The following is a 20,754-nucleotide window of genomic DNA, read 5'->3' as shown; positions in this document are numbered from 1 at the left end:
TCTTCACGGAAATAAATCTGGTATCTGCTTTTGGATGTTTTTCCAGAAATACATTTTACCTTTGTGAGATTCTGTAGCTCTCACTGAGACTTAAGAAAGAAACACGAGGACCCAACAGCAAAGCCGAATCTAAGTTGTCGGGGTCTTAAACTTACAGGTAAAGTTAGAGATGAAAGCTGTAAAACAGGAAAATCCATTAGCATCTACTTTAGTGGTAATTAAGAATTCAGTTTGTCTTTGTGCAGACAGCCAACACCAGCCTGTGAAAATGCCATTTATATTCCCAGATGGGTTGCTAACCTTGCTGACACTTTTGAACTTTAAACAAGCCAAAAGAAATCCATGGCACTCATAAACAACTGAGATGCTATTACTCATTGAGATCCAAGTTTCCCCAAATCTACTAGACATAGGCATTTACAACAATTTCAGGCAAAAATAAGATGAGCTTATCCAGATGAAGACAGGTAGGAGAGCTGTCTTATTAGGCAGGAGTTGGAAATAAAATAAGGGACAGGTAAAAAACAACAAAATCCACTTTAATGACTTGTAGATCTTTTATCACTTTTCTTGGGAAAAAAAAAAAGACTAGTGGAAGGGAACTGGTAAGAGGTTGAGGTAAATTGATTTTGTATTTGAAGGGAAGATTTCTTTAAGGTATATTTCAAATAACTCATCCCCAACCTGTACCACATGTGCGTGCACACACACACACACACTCACAAAGAATATAGTACTATAAATAAAATACTGCACTGTGATTTTTCTCTAGGATATGACTACAAACTGATGCCATATCTGAATTTTAAGAAATGTATTCAGTACTTCATGCATGAAAGAAACCCGTCATCCCTGAACTCAAGTGACAGTTAGTAAGCTATTACCCATATCGTTGTCTGCTACTCCATTAGTAGCTTTTCATTATATAATGAGAAACAGGCTATAAATAGATTTCTCCAATCTGATGAGAAATTATCCTTCCTACAGCTTATCTTGTCAATATCACCAGCCATAGCGTGCCAATAGCATAGTTTGCTTGTTTATCTGAACTCCTCTTTACCTGATCTCAACTGGTCCTACCGTTTCTCCCATTCTGGCCCTCATCCCCCCGGGCCTGGGCCTGTAGCTACCAAAAATGGCTTAGAACTCCTTAGCAGTAATTCTTACACACATTTGAGAGACCTTCTGGGAATCAGCCCACCACCCTCTTCCCTGGTACACCATTAAATGAACTTGTGCCTCGTGTTCTCTGGTACTTTTATCTGTTTCGGGGCACCGTCCGGTTGGTTGTACCAGTGAACACAAACTCAACGGGAGTTCTGTCGTAATCTGCTTTACTTGACAGTACATGCGTGCTGCCTCTTCTGAATTGTTACTACGAACATCTTCAGTGCATGGCGACAGCCTCTGAAGTACAGAATAGAGAAGGTCCGCTCTGTTCATCAGTAACATTACAAATAGGGGGAGGGAAAGCATCAGTGGCCCGGAAAAGGGTTAAGAACGGGGAGGCCAGTGATCTGGAAGGGCTCCTCGGCCCAAGGTAAAGACACTGGACTTTGTCTGGCAACATATAATATGTACTCCGAGCACTAATGCTTCTGCAGGTCTTGAATTTAGGTCTTCAATTAGCCTGCAGTTATTTATTTATTTATTTATTTTTTAGCCTCGGTGCTCTTTACCCTTAAAAAAAACTTTTTAAGTAATCTCTACTCCCAGTGTGGGGCTCAAACTCACGGCCCTGAGACCAAGAGTCACATGCTCCACTAACGGAACCAGCCAGGTACCCTCTTAAGAAGTGTGGTCACACTTCTTAACCACAGATCGAAGAATCAGTTTCACAAAACCCATGCTATTAATTGCTTAGCAGCCTTCCCAACCTCTTTATTTCTTCCCTCTGTTTCTTCTGCCTTTCACTCTCCCTTCCTTCAAGAGGGAAGTGAAATGGACACAGCTTTCCACCTGTCACAAATGGGAAGTCTGCTTCTGTACCACGTGGCAGGGGCTGCCTTCCAGGAACAGCTCTGATGGGCAGAATAACAGGAGCAGAGGCTTTAGCGTCAGAGGACTTAAAAAGTCCATCTGGCAGGCAGCAAGTAGTGCAATTTTGAAGTCTGCCTTCCTGCAAAATGGAGATACAAACCTAATTTACAAATTTGTTCTGTTATCATTTCTCTTGACACATTTCTAGCCAAAGGTCAGCTCCCATTTTGAAGCTAGAGGTCACTTTTGAGCAATTCCATTACTAACAATTTACCCAACACGTGCTTCTACACAGACTGCACAGATGCATGAGAGAATATTCGCTGCTCTCATTTGTAACAGCAATAACCATGAAACGATGGTAAGTGTCCATCGATAGAGGACTGCTGAAATACTACACAGCTGTAAAAAACAAGGTGTGTCTCCAGCTGCTGACATAGTAAGATCTCCAAGATATACTGCCAGGGGGAAAAAGCAAGTGGTACCATTTGCATTTTTACTGAAGACATTTTACTCCTCCTTAGGAAAATTCTTGCATTCGTGATAGTCCATTCATTCTAAGCAGTATCTGGTAAAAAACAGTTTGGACTACTTATTATATTAGGGGTTTGTTTACTATCTTTGGCTTATACACCCTCCACTCACCTTCTCCCACCAATCGTGTTCACTATTCCTATCAATATTAAGGACATAAAGCCACCGGGCTTTTGGTGATGAGGAAGCCTAAATCCTTTAAGATGATCTTTGAGTCACCACGTCTAACAATAGCCTGCTTTCTACCCTTATTTACAAAATGAATTCCTGGCAAGTCCCATTCCAGATGACGTCTCATAGGACATTAAAAAACCCCATCAAAAACAGTGAACTCTGTGCAGACGGGGCCCAAATGATGCTTTGGAACAGGAACTGACACCATCATTGTGAACAATGTGCCAGGCACTATACAAAGCATGGTGAAGCTTGGGCTCCGCACTCATGATCCCTTTACCATATGCCTCCGAAGCACTGCCATCAATTCTTTGGATGGCAAAACTGACTGCATGACAACACCAACGTGAACCCAGGGAATTAAATGTAATAAAACCAAGGACACCGGGACAAATATTGCTCTGCCAATGCCAGCAGTGTTTACATCAGCATCAATGGTGATGCAACATCTCCTGGAAGGATCCAACGCAGGAAGATAAGGGAGAAGAGGGAGGAAAAAACAGGAGAGGAAGAACAGAGAAGATAAACAAGAAGAGGAGGGAAAACATTTCAGGGAAAAAAACATTCCAGAGGGAGGGGTAGAGACCAGGGCACATGGCACAAGCCCAATCAACATTTGCTGAACCAACAGAGCAGACAGGATGGACCTGTAGTTAGTGCTTCATGACCGTCCTTCCTGAAGACTTAAAAAAATGAATGGTGCTAAAGCTGTGCCAGAAATGGGACCTCCAAGGAAGTTCAGCACAAAAACCTGGATAAGTGTGACTTTCTCAGGTCTGTTTTAAAGGAACAATATAGAAAGGTACGTGATTAAAAAGGCACATTCTCTACACCCTACTTCCCCCTCAACCCTCTCAGGAGGGATCCCGATTGTGTCCCCCCCAAGAACTCTGCGTGCATGTGCCATTTACCCCTTTGAACACAACAGTGTCAATAAAGAAGGTCTTGCAACTTGCTTCTTCAGTCCCGGGTGCCTGCTGGCAAAGGGGCTCCCGCAGGACGGCAGTGATACTGTAGCACAGTCTGTTAAGGCTAGAATTTATATTTAAACATCCAGATTGCAAAATCATTTCCTTTTATTCTGTGGAACTTCAATCAAGTAAGTTGACTTGTGCATGATTTATGTTAATTTATACATGGTGGTGGGAATTAAGACTGAAGAAAGGCTCCTGGGGAAACTTCTGCTCTTTCTTTCAGAAGATCTTCAGGGCAGGGGCTGACTCCTCTCCACCTTCCCCACACTTCCTAACCAACAGTCGGCCCGAATAGACACTGGCCAAATGTTCAGAGCGGCTCCTCGAAGAGGGGAAATCTAGAAGGAAAAGGACATGAGAAGTAAACGTTCCTCTACGAGCTGAAACACACCCCCACCCCCACCCTGCAGCATCCTCCTTTTGCTCTGCCAAAGCTGCTAACGCTTCCATCCTTCCCACAACCAACTCCAGGAGGGCAGGGTTTGCCCACGGACCTGAACACAATGCACGCCACTCTTCTACTATGGCTATGTGAACACTGTTCGGGCCGGGAGTGAGCCAGGGGGACACCTCCAGTGTCACATAAGTCCCCCAGGCATGGAGCACACCGTCTCTGCTCCCTCTGCAGGGACTTGTGTAAGCACCCATCCTTGCGGCTGCTGGGAAGAGGACTATACTTTGCCATCAGCCGGACCTTTACTTTCTTAAACAACCTGAGAGTTTTCGTTCTGCATTATTACCCTCTGACACCCTTGTCTTCAATGGCTCCTTCTAGTTAGTGTTGCTTAATTCCTAGACTTGTAACTCTAGGTCACTTGCAGCTGTCAGGATTCCCCTTTGTAACTGCCCAGATCAGGACTCAGTTTCCTGAAAACCAGGTCTTCCCTTTTCTTAGTTTATTCCCCGTTTTGCTGGAGGACACTGCTAAATACCTTCCTAGGAAGGGAGGTGGGGTGGCACAGCTGGACGTGTCTGAAAACATCTAGATACATTTGGTGGGGTGTTAAGCACAGGTGGGGAGTCAGCTTGCCCCGTGAACTTGGGAGTCTATTCTTCCATTGTCGAAAAGTCCCTTACTGCTGATAAGAAGACAAGTCTTCAGTCTGATTCCTATTTTCTCATAGACAAACCATTTTTTCTTTTCTGGAAAAGGCTTTTTAGGATTACATCTTTGATGTTTTTGAAATTTCAACTAGATGTATCTAGGGAAGGCTCATTCATTGTGACAAGTACTTGGGAGCCTTTCACTTAAGACCCCATGAAGTCCTAGACTCTTTTCTTTTCTACATTCTGGGACATTTACTCAACTCCTGCCCACCATCTACTCAGAGTACACAGACCCCTAGTGGCACCTGCCTTCCAGGGTGCCAACAACTCAGAACGCAGCCTCCGCACCAGTCCCTCCAGAGTTCACGAGACGGTGGCTTTCTCCCCTACACTGCCCCTGAACAAGCCACGCTCTTCGTCCAAAAATGTGTTGAGATATTTCCTTCATTGGTCACTGCAACTCTCCCCTCAGTGATGTTTGGAAAGAGAAGTTCTGAAAGTATCACAACGGGCATTTTCAGAGCGTTAGCTTGAGTCCCATAATTCATAACTGTGCCTTGTAAGGAAAAAAAAGCAAAACTCTCACAGTTGACAACTTACCTGTTTAGAACAACCCATTCACCTGTTCAGTTTCAGGGTCCAAATCAATATCATAGAAACAGGGCCGGGTGGGGAGTCCAGGCATCGTGCTCATCTAGGAGATGTGAAATAGCAGTAAAAATAAAGTCATCTTCGTTTCCACCTTCCCTTCAGATAAAAAGCCCAAGGCACAAAAACAGAATATTATTTTTACAGTTGTCAATAAAGGGGCACTCTTCTTGTTACACACCAAGTCACCGATCCTGTTATGGTCTCACAGAGAGACCAGCGAGTCTTCAGCAAGCCAACACCGGGCTTCACTACCATCTCCCACATTGACCACTGCAACAAGAAGTAGCAAGGAAGGCCTTCCACCTACATTCTCTAAGGCAGGTATGGGGATGCTGAGGAGTCTCCTCCCCCCTCCTCAGCCCTCATAAGACCAAAGGGAGGTGCAGGGTTTGTCTGCCTTTTAATTTTGTTTTAATTTGTTTTAATAAGTCTGGGGTTGGGGTGCCCGGGTGGCTTGGTCGGTTGAGCATCCGACTTTGGCTCAGGTTATGAACTCGCGGTTCATGGGTTCGAGCCCCATATCAGGCTCTGTGCTGACAGCTTGGAGCCTGGAGCCTGCTTCGGATTCTGTGTCTCCCTCTCTCTCTGCCCCTCCCCTGCTCATGCTCTGTCTCTGTCTCAAAAATAAATATAAACAGGGGCGCCTGGGTGGCTCAGTCGGTTAAGCGGCCGACTTCGGCTCAGGTCACGATCTCACGGTCTGTGAGTTTGAGCCCCGCGTCGGGCTCTGTGCTGACAGCTCAGAGCCTGGAGCCTGTTTCAGATTCTGTGTCTCCCTCTCTCTGACCCTCCCCTGTTCATGCTCTGTCTCTCCCTGTCTCAAAAATAAATAAAATGTTAAAAAAAAAATTTTTTTTTAAATTAAAAAAAAATAAATGTAAACATTAAAAAAAAAAAAAAAAAAAAAGTCTTGTGTTGATGCCCGTATCATTCTGCTTCAGCAGCACATAGGAATTAGTATCCGTTAACTTGGGCCAAGACATTTCTGTACAAAATCTAAATAGTTTTACAATCACTGTTCTTAGGGGTCCAGTTTGGCCTTCTAAAACTGAGCTTGTAATGCCTATGGATTATATTTGTACTTCCTTCTTTTCTAAAGACCTGGCTTTGACAAAAATCTACCTCGCGACAAATCCTTAAGGCTTGTAAGTAAACTTTCACCTGTAACAGTATCTTGTATAATGAATATGTACAAGTTCCAAATCAGATCCAGACAGGAAAAGAGTTTAAGCTGAACTTCCACAACTTAACGATAACTTCCCAGAACATTCTCTAGGGACCTGCTATCAGTCTCTATTCTGGAACTCTGTAAGCAACTGGTGGGTGTGTGGACAAGAAGGGGGAAGGAAGGGATTGGTCCTCAGACCTAGCAGAAAAGCCTGGAGGTGACGGTGAAGATGACGGGCTTGTGCCCATTGATGCAGACATGCTACTGGCAAACTCAGGCCGGACCTGTCAGTTTCGCCTTCCCCTCGATGGCCAACCCCCTGCACGCACATCAAAAGCGAGCGCCCAGTGCAGCTCCTCCTATTCCAGCTGGCGGCTGCTGACAGTGTCTCCAGAGAGAATAACACCCGTTTCTGTGACAGTCAAGATGCCAGGCCAATGGTTTAACATTCCTATCGAAAGGTAACTTCTCTAAATCCCCAGGACCGAAGAACGTCGTCACAAAGCTGAACCTCCTGCTCTCTGCAGTGGCTGAAGGGGCACCAGCTTGCCCCACGCTGAGAGCTGAGTGGAGCAGGGCACACATCTTTAATAACTTGCCCAAGGCCAAAACCAGCAGTGAAAACTGGATGTGGCTTTAAAGTTACACACTTCAGACTTACAATGCTACCTCTTACCACTTTCTTTCTATCTATCCTGAAAGAGTAACCCAGCTCCAGCAGGAGATCTGTTGGTTTCTTTTCCATTATGAATTGGCTCAGTTTACTATTTCGATCCTGTACTGCAGGTAAGGACTAGCTGCAGGTATAGGACATTGGGCGGATCAAAGGGGGAAACCTAGGCACAGGATCAGCATTAACCTGGGAAGGTCAGTGCAAACTGTGAGTGTGCCCTTCAGCACTCTCCCTCCCTTGTCAGCAAAGCTCCTTCTTTAATATGCACGAAGTCATAAGGAAGCATTTGATAATTCATCTTGAAGCAGAAATAAGCAACCTCATTTTCCAAGTCTAAAGGGTTCAATCGCATTTTAAGGGGGGAATTCTTTACTCAGAAACAACCAATTCCTTGAGTTTCAGGCATAAGCTGCAGGCCTGTCAAGATGATCAGGGAAGGTCGGAGCCTCTGTCCCTACCCCCTAACCCCCTACTGTTGGCCGGACTGAGTTAATCTGTGAAAGGTACCCAATGAATGTCAGTTGTGATGATACATTAGCACTACACAGACTATCGATTAGGCCTGTCCTGGATTCAGTCAAGGTCATACTGCCCCTGGGAAACTGATGAGAACTGTTACTCATCACAAGTAGTCATGGCTTCACCCTTGAAAGGACACCAGGATGATCCACAGCAAGAGGATTAATCCTAACAGGCCCGACGCCAGCTTGCTCGTCAGCCATGGACTCTGCTCAGCTGGCACTTGCTTGATAGCTTCAGTGATCAATTTCAGACGAGAAGCACAGATGAACCACCCCCCACTCTGCCTGCAGCACTCACTTACCGTCCCCACCAAGGGGTACAGAAAACCGGCCCCGACGCTGGCACGGATGTCACGGATGGGCAGGACGAAGCCTGTGGGCACGCCCTTCTTCTCTGGGTTGTGAGACAAGGACAAGTGTGTTTTGGCCATGCAGATGGGCAGGTTCCCAAAGCCCTGGGGAGAGAAAGAAACAAAGCAGGACAAATGAAAGGTTGACAACAAAGCACATCTGGGCATCGTGATGATACGGATTCTTCAATTTACTTAAAACGTCTAATTCCTGGGGCACCTGGGTGGTTTAGTCGATTAAGCCTCTGACTTCAGCTCAGGCCATATTCTCGTGGTTCATGAGTTCAAGCCTCATGTGGGGCTCTGTGCTCACAGCCCAGCTCCTGAAGCCTGCCTCAAATTCTGTCTCCCTCTCTTTCTGTCCCTCCCCTGCTCGTACTCTGTCTCTCTCTCTCAAAAATAAATATTAAAAAAATAAAAAAAACAATAAAACATCTAATTTCCTTTACATACACCTCTACCTCACTGACCTCAAGCTCTGTATTCTAGACCCCCCCCCACCCCCCAAAAAAAGAATCACTGTTGGGTGAGGGAGGTAAACATCCACAACCATATTCCAAAAGTGAGCATTTTATTTTCGTCCATACAACCTATTAAAAATGATAGTTTGGAGCAGATGTGAGGACACAACTGAAGGCAGGCTCTCAGTATTTGAGGAAGACACTTCCTATTTCTCCATGGCTTTTCTACGCGTTCATATACCACCTCTGGGTAGATAAAGAACTGGACCACCTAATCCAAGCTCAGTATCCAGAGGGGAGAAGACTGTCACCCAGAGAAGTGAGGCAGTGGGTGCCCAGCAGGGTGGGGAGAACTCAGGGGCTCTGACACCCAGGCTGCTCTGTAAAGAGTTAAAAGAACCAACCAACCAAACACCCACCTGTTTTGTGTAAACGTCAGCTTTGTGTTGAGCTTCGGGGAGCAATTCAATGTCATCGGCCCCGTAGATCTTCTGCGCAATGATCCTGATTTTATCCTCAACTGGAAGCTAATGCACAGGAAAGAGGGGGAGATGCCATGACTGGACACACATGATGATGCTGAACTGGGCCACAGTCTAGGTCCGAGTTCCCACAAGGGCGAGAAGATGCTTTCACATACACATACAGATACACAAATAGTTTGAGGTGCATGTGGGTTACAAACATTTTCTTTTTTAATATCAAGCTCCAGATTTTATACGTGGAAAACGTCCCACAGAGGTAAAGTTACTGTGTGTGTGTGTGTGTGTGTGTGTGTGTGCGCACGCACACGTGTGTTATGTGTATTCAGGACCTCCCTAGGTACGTCATAAACAATACTGCTGACTACCCAAGAATAATTATTTCTTCATAAATACAAAGTAGTGTTCTAATATTGCAGATCAGACTCATGTCAAACCAGACCTGGGATACTCCTGACGAAAGACAACCAGCATCCATCCAACAACTCCCAGTTTGTTATGTGAGAGGCAGATGCTATTTTTAACATAAGGCAGTGACTGCAAACCACTGTTGCTTAGAAATAGCCATAAAAACAAAATCACCTACGTATTAAAAAAACACCCCAGTGACTTACACGACAACATGCACCGGGCGTGCTGCAGAAGGCCATGACTTGTGTGGCACCTGAAACGAACAGTGCCAGGCACGGAGGCCAGTGGTCTCTCACCCAGTGAGAGCCTCCCCCTCCACGGGGCTGCTCCGCTGGGGAATGAAATGCAAACCGCGTTAAGGAGAGACTGACTAGAGGAAATGGGAAGGAAAGCTCCTTGGATGAGCAAAGTACTAAAATTAGGCAATAACCTGACTATGCTCCCTGGCAACTAAGGCTAACAGGACACATCGGGCGAATGTTGTTTTCTGAAAGGAGCAATAATCTATAAAGATAAAAATTTCCTTTGGAGCTACACAGTGCCAATTTAAGGAGAGGCTTTATATAATGGACAAAAATAAGAGGACTATTCAATCACGGTTGTATACAGACGCGACAGAGATCGCTTTCCCATGTGTCTTATCATTGGAGCTTTATAAATGCTGAGGCACATTCAGAGCTTCTGAAGTGAAAGTACTTTCATTGAGGAGTGACTGAAGGCTAACAGATGCTAAATAAGACAAAAAGCGGCAGATTCCAGTTTATCAGAACAGAGAAAATTCCAAGTAGAAACGAGTGATAAAGTCTTTATCACTCAACTTCTGGGCCTCCTGCTGATCTTCAAGGACTGGGGGTTCCTAACTCAGGTACTAAGGATGGAGCTTAGAGAGAGGCCCTATAAATGCTTTCTTTGCATGCGTGTACAGATTGGCATTTACAGCATTTCCTGAAAATATGATTGGTTGAACAGATTTTCAAACCAGTCTATAAAACTAAAGCCTAATGGGAAAATGTCAATGTCAATAGGACAATGTCAATGAAATGTCAGTGTATTTTATCTGCAAAGGGCAAACAGAAACAAGAGAATGTTAAAAACCCAAGAATACTTGGGTTTCTTCCCTCTACCTTTTTATGGCTATTTTTGAAAGTCTATGACTATATTTTAAAAACCAAGCCAGAACCAGCCTGGAAAATACAAGCAGAATTAACTACCACATCCATCCCATGTTCCTAACAAAGTTTCCAGGTGTCGTGAGCATGCTGCTTAATGTCTAATCACATCCTGAAATACACGGACAGACAGCTGAAAACAAAACACAACCCTACTATAAGAACAACGTTTCCCTGAACTCACTTTATCGCATCACAGAATAAGCAGTTACTCAGTGATGAAAAGAATACTAAAACCTGCCGGGATGCTTTGGCTTTGCACTAGAGCTTCTCTGCACGTGAGGCAGCCCCAAACCAGGAGGTGAGCTTGGGAGCACGCAGCTTTCCCCTGGTACTGGGAAGTGGTCAAAAAGCTTTTCTGAGCATGATGGAGCTCCCTGCCGATTTGCAACAACATGGCTGGTGCCTTGGGTTAAAGGCTGTAGTGAATTACACTACTGGTTCTACATTTAACCCTTTCTCCTGACAGCAGAGAGAAGGTACCATGAGCCTTCCCAAAAGTTAGCCCGGGAGCCAACCTCCCAGAGTGTTCTTGCCTGGACCTGCTCCTCTGTAAATAAGCAGAAACATGCACTGGTAAGAAAGCTGTCTTGGGTTGAAAGCCCAGGCTGTGGTTGTGTAACTCACCTACGTGGGAATCAAACTCACAAGGCTAAAGACGCTAAACACGGGCTCTAAAGAGAGGCAGCCACACAGAAACCTCACTGTGCTTTTTTTTCCTTTTTGTTTTTGTTTTGTCTTATAGCAAGTAACCCACCTTGAGGTCATAGAGGAGCTGGAAGCTGCTGGGTGCCTGAGCTGCTCTCTGGACGGCCTGAGCTAGGGCTAAGGCGCCCTTGCCCCCTTCTGCCCAGTGAGTGCATTTCACAGCATCGAAAGCCCCGTGTTCTTTGGCGAGGCGGCTGACGAGGTCCAGCTCAGCTTCCGTATCTGTCCTGTAAAGGTAGCGCTTCGTGTTAAAGCATTGATGACAGTTAGGACAAACTCTTTTGAGCTACTCACCGATAAATGGCAACTAATCAAGTAATACTGACTGGGTTTGAATCCCGGCTCCATCAGTTACCATCTGGGTGGACTCCTGGCTAGTTATTTAATCCTTATGTGCTTTGGTTTCCATGTGGTACAATGGGACTAATCATAGCACTTATTTCATTGGGATGTCATCAGGCTTAGTTGACAAACACATGCAAAATACTTAGAACATTCCAGGCACGTCACAGGAATCAATAAATACTAGCTTTTTAAAAACGTTTCCTCCCATTCTGTTGTGGTTAGGCCATTATAACAAGACCAAAGCTAGCACTACAATACCTACACAGCCTACACAAGTTGCCTCTTGCACGAACACTTCTAGCTCAATACAGTCGACTCTTTGTCAAGATAATGTCCCACCAGACCTCCTAAAATAATAGAACTCTGTAGGGCTATGACCTTCTGTTAGCACAAAAGGCCTCTAGAGAGCACAAAGAACATTTAACTTCAGGCCTATGTGTCACCCACTTCACCCAGTAGAGAAGGGGACCCATGGGAGCCAAAGCTGACCCTGGACCTTCAGTGGCAGGAGTGATGAGTTTGCTGTGGCGTCTGTGGTGTAGCTCACACCACAGGCTCTCATTATTGGCTGCTAGAACACAGGCTTAATAACCAATACCAGTAGCTGGAGAACAAAACAAAGCTAAAAGCAGTGCTACACAGTCAGCTCCAGGAGATGTTTTCTGACCATTTTCCACAGTCCCGTTGACTCCTACTCTTTGTACTTACTTGAATGCATTCACAGCCACTACCACTGGAACTCCAAACATTCTGGCATTTTCAATTTGTTTCTTTAAGTTACTGAAGCCTTTTTCAACCAGCTCCAGGTTCTGTAAAAACAACAGGAAAGGTCCATGAGGTCAGCTGCAGGTTCTTCTTAAAAGAACTCCTTGAACCAGCAGCCAGCCACTTAGTCAGAACAAGCCAAGGGCAGATCTGCTGATGCATTTCGCACACCGTGGTGAGGGGGCGCTAGGGAGCCATAACCCTGGGCCAGCCTGTAACACTGGAGTGGCGTCAGGCTCGTCTCCTGGCTCTCTTGAAAGCATGAGAGTGGGCATAGCTGCTGTCATCACACCACATCTTAATAGCATATTTGCTGTTTGCAGAGAATCAGTTGCTCTTAAGTAAATTATATTTATAGCCTTGTGTTTATAGATGTCATGTACTCATGTGGTACAATGGTACAAACTCTACTCAGCATCTTGCACAGGAGACAGAGCCTAGCACAGTGCCTGGGGTTCATTACACAGCCACCGCACATGCCGTCAGAAAACACGAAGTGATCAGTGAGGCTTTCAAAGGTTCTAATGAGCTCAACCGTGTCCCTTCACTCGGGACAAAGAAGATAGATGCCACCTTTAATAACCAAATACTATGACGTTTAAAGGAAAGTCATTAAGGAAACATACCTTTAAATATGTTAAATGTTAATGGCAGCTCTACTTGCAGCCTTGGAAAACTGCAAACACAAACCTCCTTCGATGGGGGACTGTGCCAGTGAGTTATGACATACACCCTCTATTAAATACCATGCAGATGCCATGAAAAGTGAGATAATCTGCATTAACGTGGAAACTGTCAAAGATGTACTAAAGTGTGCCAAAGTTATAAAACTATGGACAGCTTCATTAATTCCACTTCTGGACAAATACAAAAAATACATGTATATATTCATGAAATGTTTTAAATGTTGAAAAATATATACCAAACTGTTCAGGGGACTCATATTTGTGTATTATATCCTTACATTGCTTAACTTTCTTTTACAAAAAGGATGCTACCATTATAAGCTTAAAATACATTAGATATCTTTAAGATAAAAATGTAATAGTTTTACGTAAAAATACATACACTGGCTCATGAGCAAACCCAGCAGTAATAGCCCTTGGTTTGTGGATTCAATGAAAGAGCAGAAAAAGGGGGCAAGATAAAGGTAGAAAACAATTACGGTTATAAACATGACTTAGGCTTTTTTCTCCTTTAATAGTTGAAAACTAAAATTAGGATTGAGTTGATATTCTAAAGAGCACTGCTAATTCTTTACCTCTAGTCACATGGAAACCAATTAATATGTAAGACTGATTGAGAACAGTTTTTGAAAAGTAGAATTTCGTAAATGAAGACACCAGCTGGGCCAGTGAGGGGCAGTCACTCTAATTAGACACAGGAAAGGCTGTGGGGTGGCAGGAGGGCCAGAACTGTGAATTCCCCTCCTACGCGTGAATCAGACAAATGACCATAAAAGGCAAATCATAACTCAGAAGACAGGCAGACTCAAGGCACTAACAATTCTCTTCTAGCTGCTTCTGAAATACTTCATTTAGGGCTTGAACAGTGGCACTCGATTGCTTGACAACTTCAAAAGCCTCCACAAAAGGCAGAAGAATTGAATTCACAGTGGCAGCGGCTGACCTTCCCGTCTCATGCGAGGGTCTGTCTCTCACAGAACCACCCCAACAGCCTCCAGGGATTTGGGCAGTAAATGATATAAAGAGGAAAAGGCTCAAGGTCACAGTTCTTCTTTGAGCTCCTCCTTGACAGCTAGAGACCAAATCAGCTTAGGGAAACTTTACCTAGAAAAATATAACCAGGATCCTGACTGCATAGTGCCCCTTTAAGGTGGATTTAAATCCGCAGAGGAAGAGACATTTCACAAAAAGTCCCTACTTGTTCCAGACTCAGATGGCATTTGGTAAGGAAGCAGCCGATGCGTTAAGGCAGTGGAAAGAAACGTCATTAGTCTATAGGGCAGGGTTTCTCCGCCTCACCACCTCTGACATTTGGGGCCAAATGATTCTTTGCCGTGGGGCTGACCTGTGCACCACATGGTGTTTAGAGGCAGCCTTGGCCTTTACTCAGTGCCAGCAGCACTTTCTACCTGAAGTGGAAACAACCAAAAATAGGTCTCTAGACATTGCCAAATGTCCCCCGGGGGGCAAAACTGCTCCCGATGGAGAACCAACCACTGGTTTCACTAGAAGCACTTCTTCCCTACTTTATTCGATAAGATTCTTCAGCACACAGCAGGCCTCTTAGTGCCCCTGTCCACAGGAGCCATACCCACCCCCCTCATTTCCAAACAGGCTGAGAGACGCTGATTCTGCGTACTCTCTAGGACAAGTGGTTAGAAATGACTGAAGTTACCTCCTCTATGTAAGCCTTGGGAAGAGGCAGTCCAGCAGTAACCTGAAAGGAAAGCAGGCAAAGTCAGAGGCATTTTCTACTTACAATCCGGTTTTAGCTTAAAATGATGCCTTGCCATGTGTAAAAGGCCAGAAGCTGCATACTGGCGGGAGGGGTAGTTTACAGCAGGATAAGGTTGTTTCCTGTCCAAGGGATTTAGGGCATATGACCAACAACAAAAATGTCTGGTTTGAGCATTGTGGGAAACACCTATGGCCTGAATGAGGGACGTGAGGGCAGATCTGTGAAGGCGGTGTGGAAAGGGATGTGTTCCAGGCAAGGGGCATAACCTCAGTGAGCAAAGCACACAGCAGTGGGGGCGGAAGTAAAGGTGCACGTATGGAAAAAGGCAGTGGTCAGAAAGGCCACCCTGAATGTCCCCCAGAGGAGTCTATGACAGGCCCTGCAATGGGCTCCTGACCTGGCCCACGGAGCCAACGCGCAAGTTTGTAGGGCTGAACTAGGGAGCATGAGCAATAAAACAGGAGGGACACAGCCCAGGATTTTCTCCCTCTATCAGAGTATATTTCAAGGCGTCAGAATACTTAAGTGGTGAGTTCACTGTCACGGAGGTGGCCGGTGGCTTGGCTTCTGCCGCATCCACAGGGACGAGCACTGAGGTAAAGGTGCTCATCCCAGGGACTCCACTGTGGACAATGGGCGTGCCTTACAAGGCTTCAGCCACCCAGCGTGGTCCACTCCCATTCCTCTGTCTCCAAAGGGGGCCAGAGAGGCGGGGCGGCAAGCAGGGACCTGAGCCGCCGTGTTCTGGGGCTGACATGTAGCTCCATGAGGGACTGTGAGCAGCATGTCTGGCTCCTTGACAGAAGTGAGGCTACGTACGAGGCTCTCCTCTCACTGTTGCCTGAGTTAAGTGTCTGGCATTATGTTTCAGACCATGAGGGCAGGAGGAAAGAAGGTGCAATGGTGTGAGGGGCGCAAGAGGAAAACATGTTGGTTATAACTGGGAAAAGGAGTCCAACCTACATTCGTGGGCTAGGAGTGCTTTTGGTACCTGGGGGACCAGTGACACTGGAGAGGTGTCCTGGGGTTGCGTTATGGCAGTGGTTCTCACAGAGTGGTCTGGGGACCGAATCCTTTCACAGGGCCATGAGGTCACGACTATTTCCATAGTAACTCTAAAATATCACGGCCCTTTTCACACTCATTCTCTCACTGAGTGTACAATGGACTTTTGCAAAGAATATGTGACATGTGCTAACACAACTGATTCCGTGCAGAACATGAAAATCCAGTAGTTTTCAATTAGGCCAGATACTGAAGGGACCTGAAAACTGTACGATTCTTACATTTTGTTTGGGGAAATGTAAGAACTTTTCATGAAAAAAAAATTGTTTTTGTTAAAATGTAACTCATCTTCAATTCCCAATATAGTCAATACCGATATAACTACCGAAACAAAAGTTCTTTCAGCGCCTCAAGAATTTTAAATGTAAAGAAGTTCTGAGACTAAAATGCTTGAGAACTGCTGTATGATAGCTACACGAAGAACACTGATTTTAGGGGCGCCCGGGGCGGCGGGGGGGTGCTCAGTCAGTTAAGCGTCTGACTTCAGCTCAGGCCATGATCTCCCAGTTCGTGGATTTGAGCCCCGCGGCAGGCTCTGTGCTGACAGCCTGGAGCCTGCTACGGATTCTGTGTCGCCCTCTCTCTGCCTCTCCCCCACCCACACTCTGTCTCTCTCAAAAGGAATAAACATTTAAACAAACAAATAAACAAACAAACAAAGAAAAGAAACACCGACTTTAAGAGAGGGGGCTCTTATTTCTCAAGTTGTAAGACCAGCTTCTAGAATTTAAGAAGGCTAGGAATTTAATACTTCTTCAAGTAATTTCTGAAAACTAGCACACTGTCTTCATGTACGTGTGCTAAAGAAAAGGTATTAAAATAATAGGATAAAAAAGTGTAATTTCTAACCAGTAGGAATTCAGGAACACACAAAGTTCAGGTTGGAGTTGAAGATAAGCTAGTCCTAACCTAGTTTCTCTCTGTTACCCGGAGGCAGTCCAGGGCAGACCTACCTTTCTCCTCCCCTTCTCTCCTACTCCGTGCTAGTCCCACCCAGCATGTGCCTTTCAAGAAGGCCCTGACCTCTGTCTCGGCTTAATGGTTTGCTTGGCTGGCTGCCAGCGTCACTATTTAGAGGGAAAATGGGACTCATTTAAAAACAGTCTAAACATAAAGGGGCTTTTTGTGGATATAGCCAAGCCCATGTCCTTGGAGGGGCTTAGATATTATCAGATGGCTCCCTCAGAAGACAGGCCGCGAAGCCCATTTCCACCATCTGTAAATGCCAAGAGCCGCCAGTGCCTGTGAGTGATAAGGCGGCCAGTACGAGAGCCGTCTGAACACCTCTTGCTTTGGGCACCTCTTAGTCATGAGAATATGAGCAGCTTCATGAAGAAACAGGCACAGGTCATCCCAAGTTCCTCCTAGCCTTCAGAACATTCCTGACAATCAGATCCTTCCAACTCTTGGTCCTCACCGTCGGGCCGCCCCCGTGCATTTTAAGAGCCCTGACAGTGGCAACAAGCACCACCACGTGAGGGCGGAGACCAGAATACCGGCATTTGATGTTAAAAAATTTTTCCATTCCAATGTCGGCTCCAAATCCTGCTTCAGTCACTGTAAGTAAGGAGAAAAGCAACTGTAAAAAGGCCATCCCGACTCCTTTGATATTAAAAGGAAAACAGTTGATCCACCGATTTTGCAAAAATACTCACCCACAAACCCTTCAGGGCCAACAAGCTTGAGTGCGATCCGGTCTGCAATGATAGAGGAATTCCCATGTGCAATGTTGGCAAATGGTCCAGCATGAACAAATACCGGAGTGCCCTATGGAAATCAAGACATCGTGAGCAGTGCTGCCAACATGGTCAAGGGGACGAAAGTCAGTTGGAATCCGAAAGATAAAGACTTCCCAGAAGAAAAATACAAAGCCCCCTCTTTTCTATTTCAGCAGCATCCCGATCACAACAGTGAGGAAGAATGGGAAGAGAGACACGGGCAGGTACAGAACTCCCTGACTCCCCAAGAGAAGTGTGATTTAGAACCGCTCTGCTCTGACACGGAAGACTGGTCTGGGAAGGCGGTGGTCACTCTGCTCACCTCTAACGTCTGCATGAGATTGGGCTTGATTGCATCCTTCATAAGCACTGTCAATGCACCACTCACCCCCTACAAAACAAAGGCATGGAGCATTGCTTCCGACCCGCAAGAAACCCCAACCTTTTCAAACCAAAACTCAACATTCTCAGGTCTTCCTTTTTTAGCCACTGTGCACCAATCCGTACTTTCACCTGAGCTGTACCATCCATTTACTTATTTTTTTCTGGATATACTATGAAGTTATCACTTATTTTAAGCAGAGATAACACACAGAATGAAAATGACATTCACGTGGAATTTGTGCAAAACATGGAACTCTGGAAACAAGCATCTCAATCAAGCTCTGTTGCTGACTGATGAGGGGAGTCCATTTTATACTGGTTTATAGCACAGAAATGCTAGCTCTTAGAGAACTGAGTTATTTGTAACTTTGATGTCTGGGCAGAAATGGCTAAAAACCAAATTCAGTGTGTGTTTCCCAAAGCTGAAACTGAAAATTTACCCAGGAGTTCAATACAAACTCTTAAAATCTGGTCTCTCTTTGAAACCATCCAACCATAGTTGAACGAACTGGTAACGAAGTAAGAAAGAGCTATGGATCCCACCCATGTTCAATTTTTGGGAGTTTCCAAGTTTCTGGTTTGGGTGTAAAACTTTATTAAAAAAATTTCTGGGAGGGCACCTGGGTGGCTCAGTCGGTTAAGCATCTGACTTCTGCTCAGGTCATGATCTCATGGTTTCTGAGTTCAAGCCCCGTATCAGGTTCTGTGCTAACAGCACAGAGCCTGGAGCCTGCTTCGGATTCTGTGTCTTCCTCTCTCTCTGTCCCTTCCATTCTCTCTCTCCCTCTCTCTCAAAAATAATAAATAAACCTTAAAAAAAACATTAAGGGGTGCCTGGGTGGCTCAGTCGGATAAAACGTCCGACTTCAGCTCAGGTCACGATCCTGCGGTCCATGAGTTCGAGCCCCGCGTCGGGCTCTGGGCTGATGGCTCAGAGCCTGGAGCCTGCTTCCGATTCTGTGTCTCCCTCTCTCTCTGCCCCTCCCGCATTCATGCTCTGTCTCTCTCTGTCTCAAAAATAAATAAAGGTTAAAAAAAATTGAAAAAAAATTAAAAAAAAAATTTTTAACGTTTATTTTTGAGAGAGACAGTGTGAGCAGGGGCGGGGGGTGGGGGGCAGAAAGAGAGGGAGACACAGAACCTGAAGCAGGCTCCAGGCTCTGAGCTGTCAGCACGGAGCCCGACACGGGGCTCGAACTCACAAACTGTGAGATCATGACCCGAACCGAAGTCGGACTCTTAACCGACTGAGCCACCCAGACACCTCTGGGTGTAAACTTTAAAATGATTTTTCTTACACATACTGGCTGTGAAAACAGAAACTTAGTATTTCCCCTTTTCTGAATTCAACTGACAGACTGCTAATCACAGGCTGAACATTTTGGTGTATGTGAACACAAACAGGCTTTCAAAAAATTAATCTGTAAGATTCTCTCATTTCAAACCTCTTATTACCACCCAGTTCAGAAATAACCCTGAAGTGCAGAAGTAGCCTAGGGGGACCATCAGATAAACCACTAATAAGTTGTTCCCAATGTGCTTGTTAGCATGGACATGGCGGTCAGCGAGCCTCGTGACAAGAGGCCTCTCTGCAGGGAGAGGCCAGGTGTGGCTCCAAGCTCAGCTACTAAGGGCCTCACTGGGACACTGGCTGTTCTCTGAAAACTGAAATTATACATCCGCTTTTAGGAATACTCACAGGTTCAAGGTGTTGCTCAAACCATCGGAAACCTGTGGTCTATGACTGGAGCATACCACCCGTTACTCGCTACGAAGTACTGTTTATAAATTTCGAATTCTCTTACAAGCAGGAAAATCACAGTGAATTCATCAGTAACTGCTGAGATACGCTAACAGACACAGGCGTGTCACTGAGCTTGCAGCAGCCGGGTACCCACCAGATCTTCGGTACTGATGGGCTCCCCCTTCTTGCTGGATGCCACCACCATTTTGCTCAGTCTCTCCCTCATGTCTTCTAGTGAACTGGTGAGAGCCAGGACAGCCATGATTTCACTGGCCACAGAGATATCAAACTGGGCCTGTCGGCAGGGAAAAGACACGACACATAACACTGTGTCCAACCAGAAGACTGGATCGCGAAAGCAATCCCTGTTTGCATCCAAGCCTTAAACAAATACCTTAAAAGGACAGAATGACAAAGTAGTGCACAAAGAACTTAACGAAAATAATTCTCCAAGAGCAAAAATGTGTAATCAATTATTCCAAGACCTTGAGTAGTTAATTTTTAAAAATAAATGCTCCAGTAGGAAAAAAATAAGCTCCGTTGAAGGCAGCCTTCAAGTGGTGATGGTTTCCCTAACCCACAAGGAAACGACACAGAAGCTCTTCCATCGAAGAAACATCATAAATGGCCACAAAAAAAGAGGCAGTTTGAATAAATCACGTACGAGGATATTCACTGGGGGCTTCCACCTCCAGGAAAAAATACTGGGGGGAAAACACACAGGTGACACATGGGATTTATTGCGAAAGCCGTCAGGAGTGCTCGTTACCACACACCTACTCACTTCCATTTTAAAAAGGAGAAGGCAGAACAACACCTGGCAGGATCAATCGTACGGGAGAGGACGGAGGAGGACAGAAGCAGCAAGGGTCTGGTTCACAAGAACGAATTTACTGAGAAATGAACAAATAGCTACCGTCCGTGTGTGCCCTTTCTCTGTTGGAGACTGTCCAATTGTGATCTTCCTCAGGAATCTATCATTGGTGTCCAATACTACAGTAGAAAG

The 20,754-nt window shown here is 45.4% G+C and overlaps 1 protein-coding gene across 1 annotated transcript in view; it reads right to left on the bottom strand.

The window, feature by feature from the left end:
• Positions 1–3,788: 3,788 nt before the first annotated feature.
• The window catches only part of MTHFD1 (methylenetetrahydrofolate dehydrogenase, cyclohydrolase and formyltetrahydrofolate synthetase 1), a 62,196-nt gene continuing 45,230 nt past the window's right edge, over positions 3,789–20,754 (bottom strand). Inside the window, exons 17-28 of the mRNA XM_060620019.3 lie at positions 20,665–20,741; positions 19,903–20,043; positions 17,943–18,011; positions 17,558–17,669; positions 17,320–17,459; positions 14,775–14,816; positions 12,357–12,457; positions 11,353–11,530; positions 8,953–9,060; positions 8,025–8,177; positions 5,310–5,403; positions 3,789–4,000 (exon numbers count right to left, since the gene is read on the bottom strand). Of these exons, the coding sequence (XP_060476002.3) occupies positions 5,314–5,403; positions 8,025–8,177; positions 8,953–9,060; positions 11,353–11,530; positions 12,357–12,457; positions 14,775–14,816; positions 17,320–17,459; positions 17,558–17,669; positions 17,943–18,011; positions 19,903–20,043; positions 20,665–20,741 (1,211 nt within the window). The 3' untranslated portion in view covers positions 3,789–4,000; positions 5,310–5,313. The remainder of the gene's footprint in view (positions 4,001–5,309; positions 5,404–8,024; positions 8,178–8,952; positions 9,061–11,352; positions 11,531–12,356; positions 12,458–14,774; positions 14,817–17,319; positions 17,460–17,557; positions 17,670–17,942; positions 18,012–19,902; positions 20,044–20,664; positions 20,742–20,754) is intronic.

This window comes from Panthera onca, chromosome B3, assembly GCF_046562875.1.
Source record: "Panthera onca isolate mPanOnc1 chromosome B3, mPanOnc1 haplotype 2, whole genome shotgun sequence".
Classification (NCBI taxonomy): Eukaryota; Metazoa; Chordata; class Mammalia; order Carnivora; family Felidae; genus Panthera; species Panthera onca.
The sequence above is the reverse complement of the archived record's forward strand: the minus strand, read 5'-3'. Positions and strand labels throughout refer to the sequence as shown.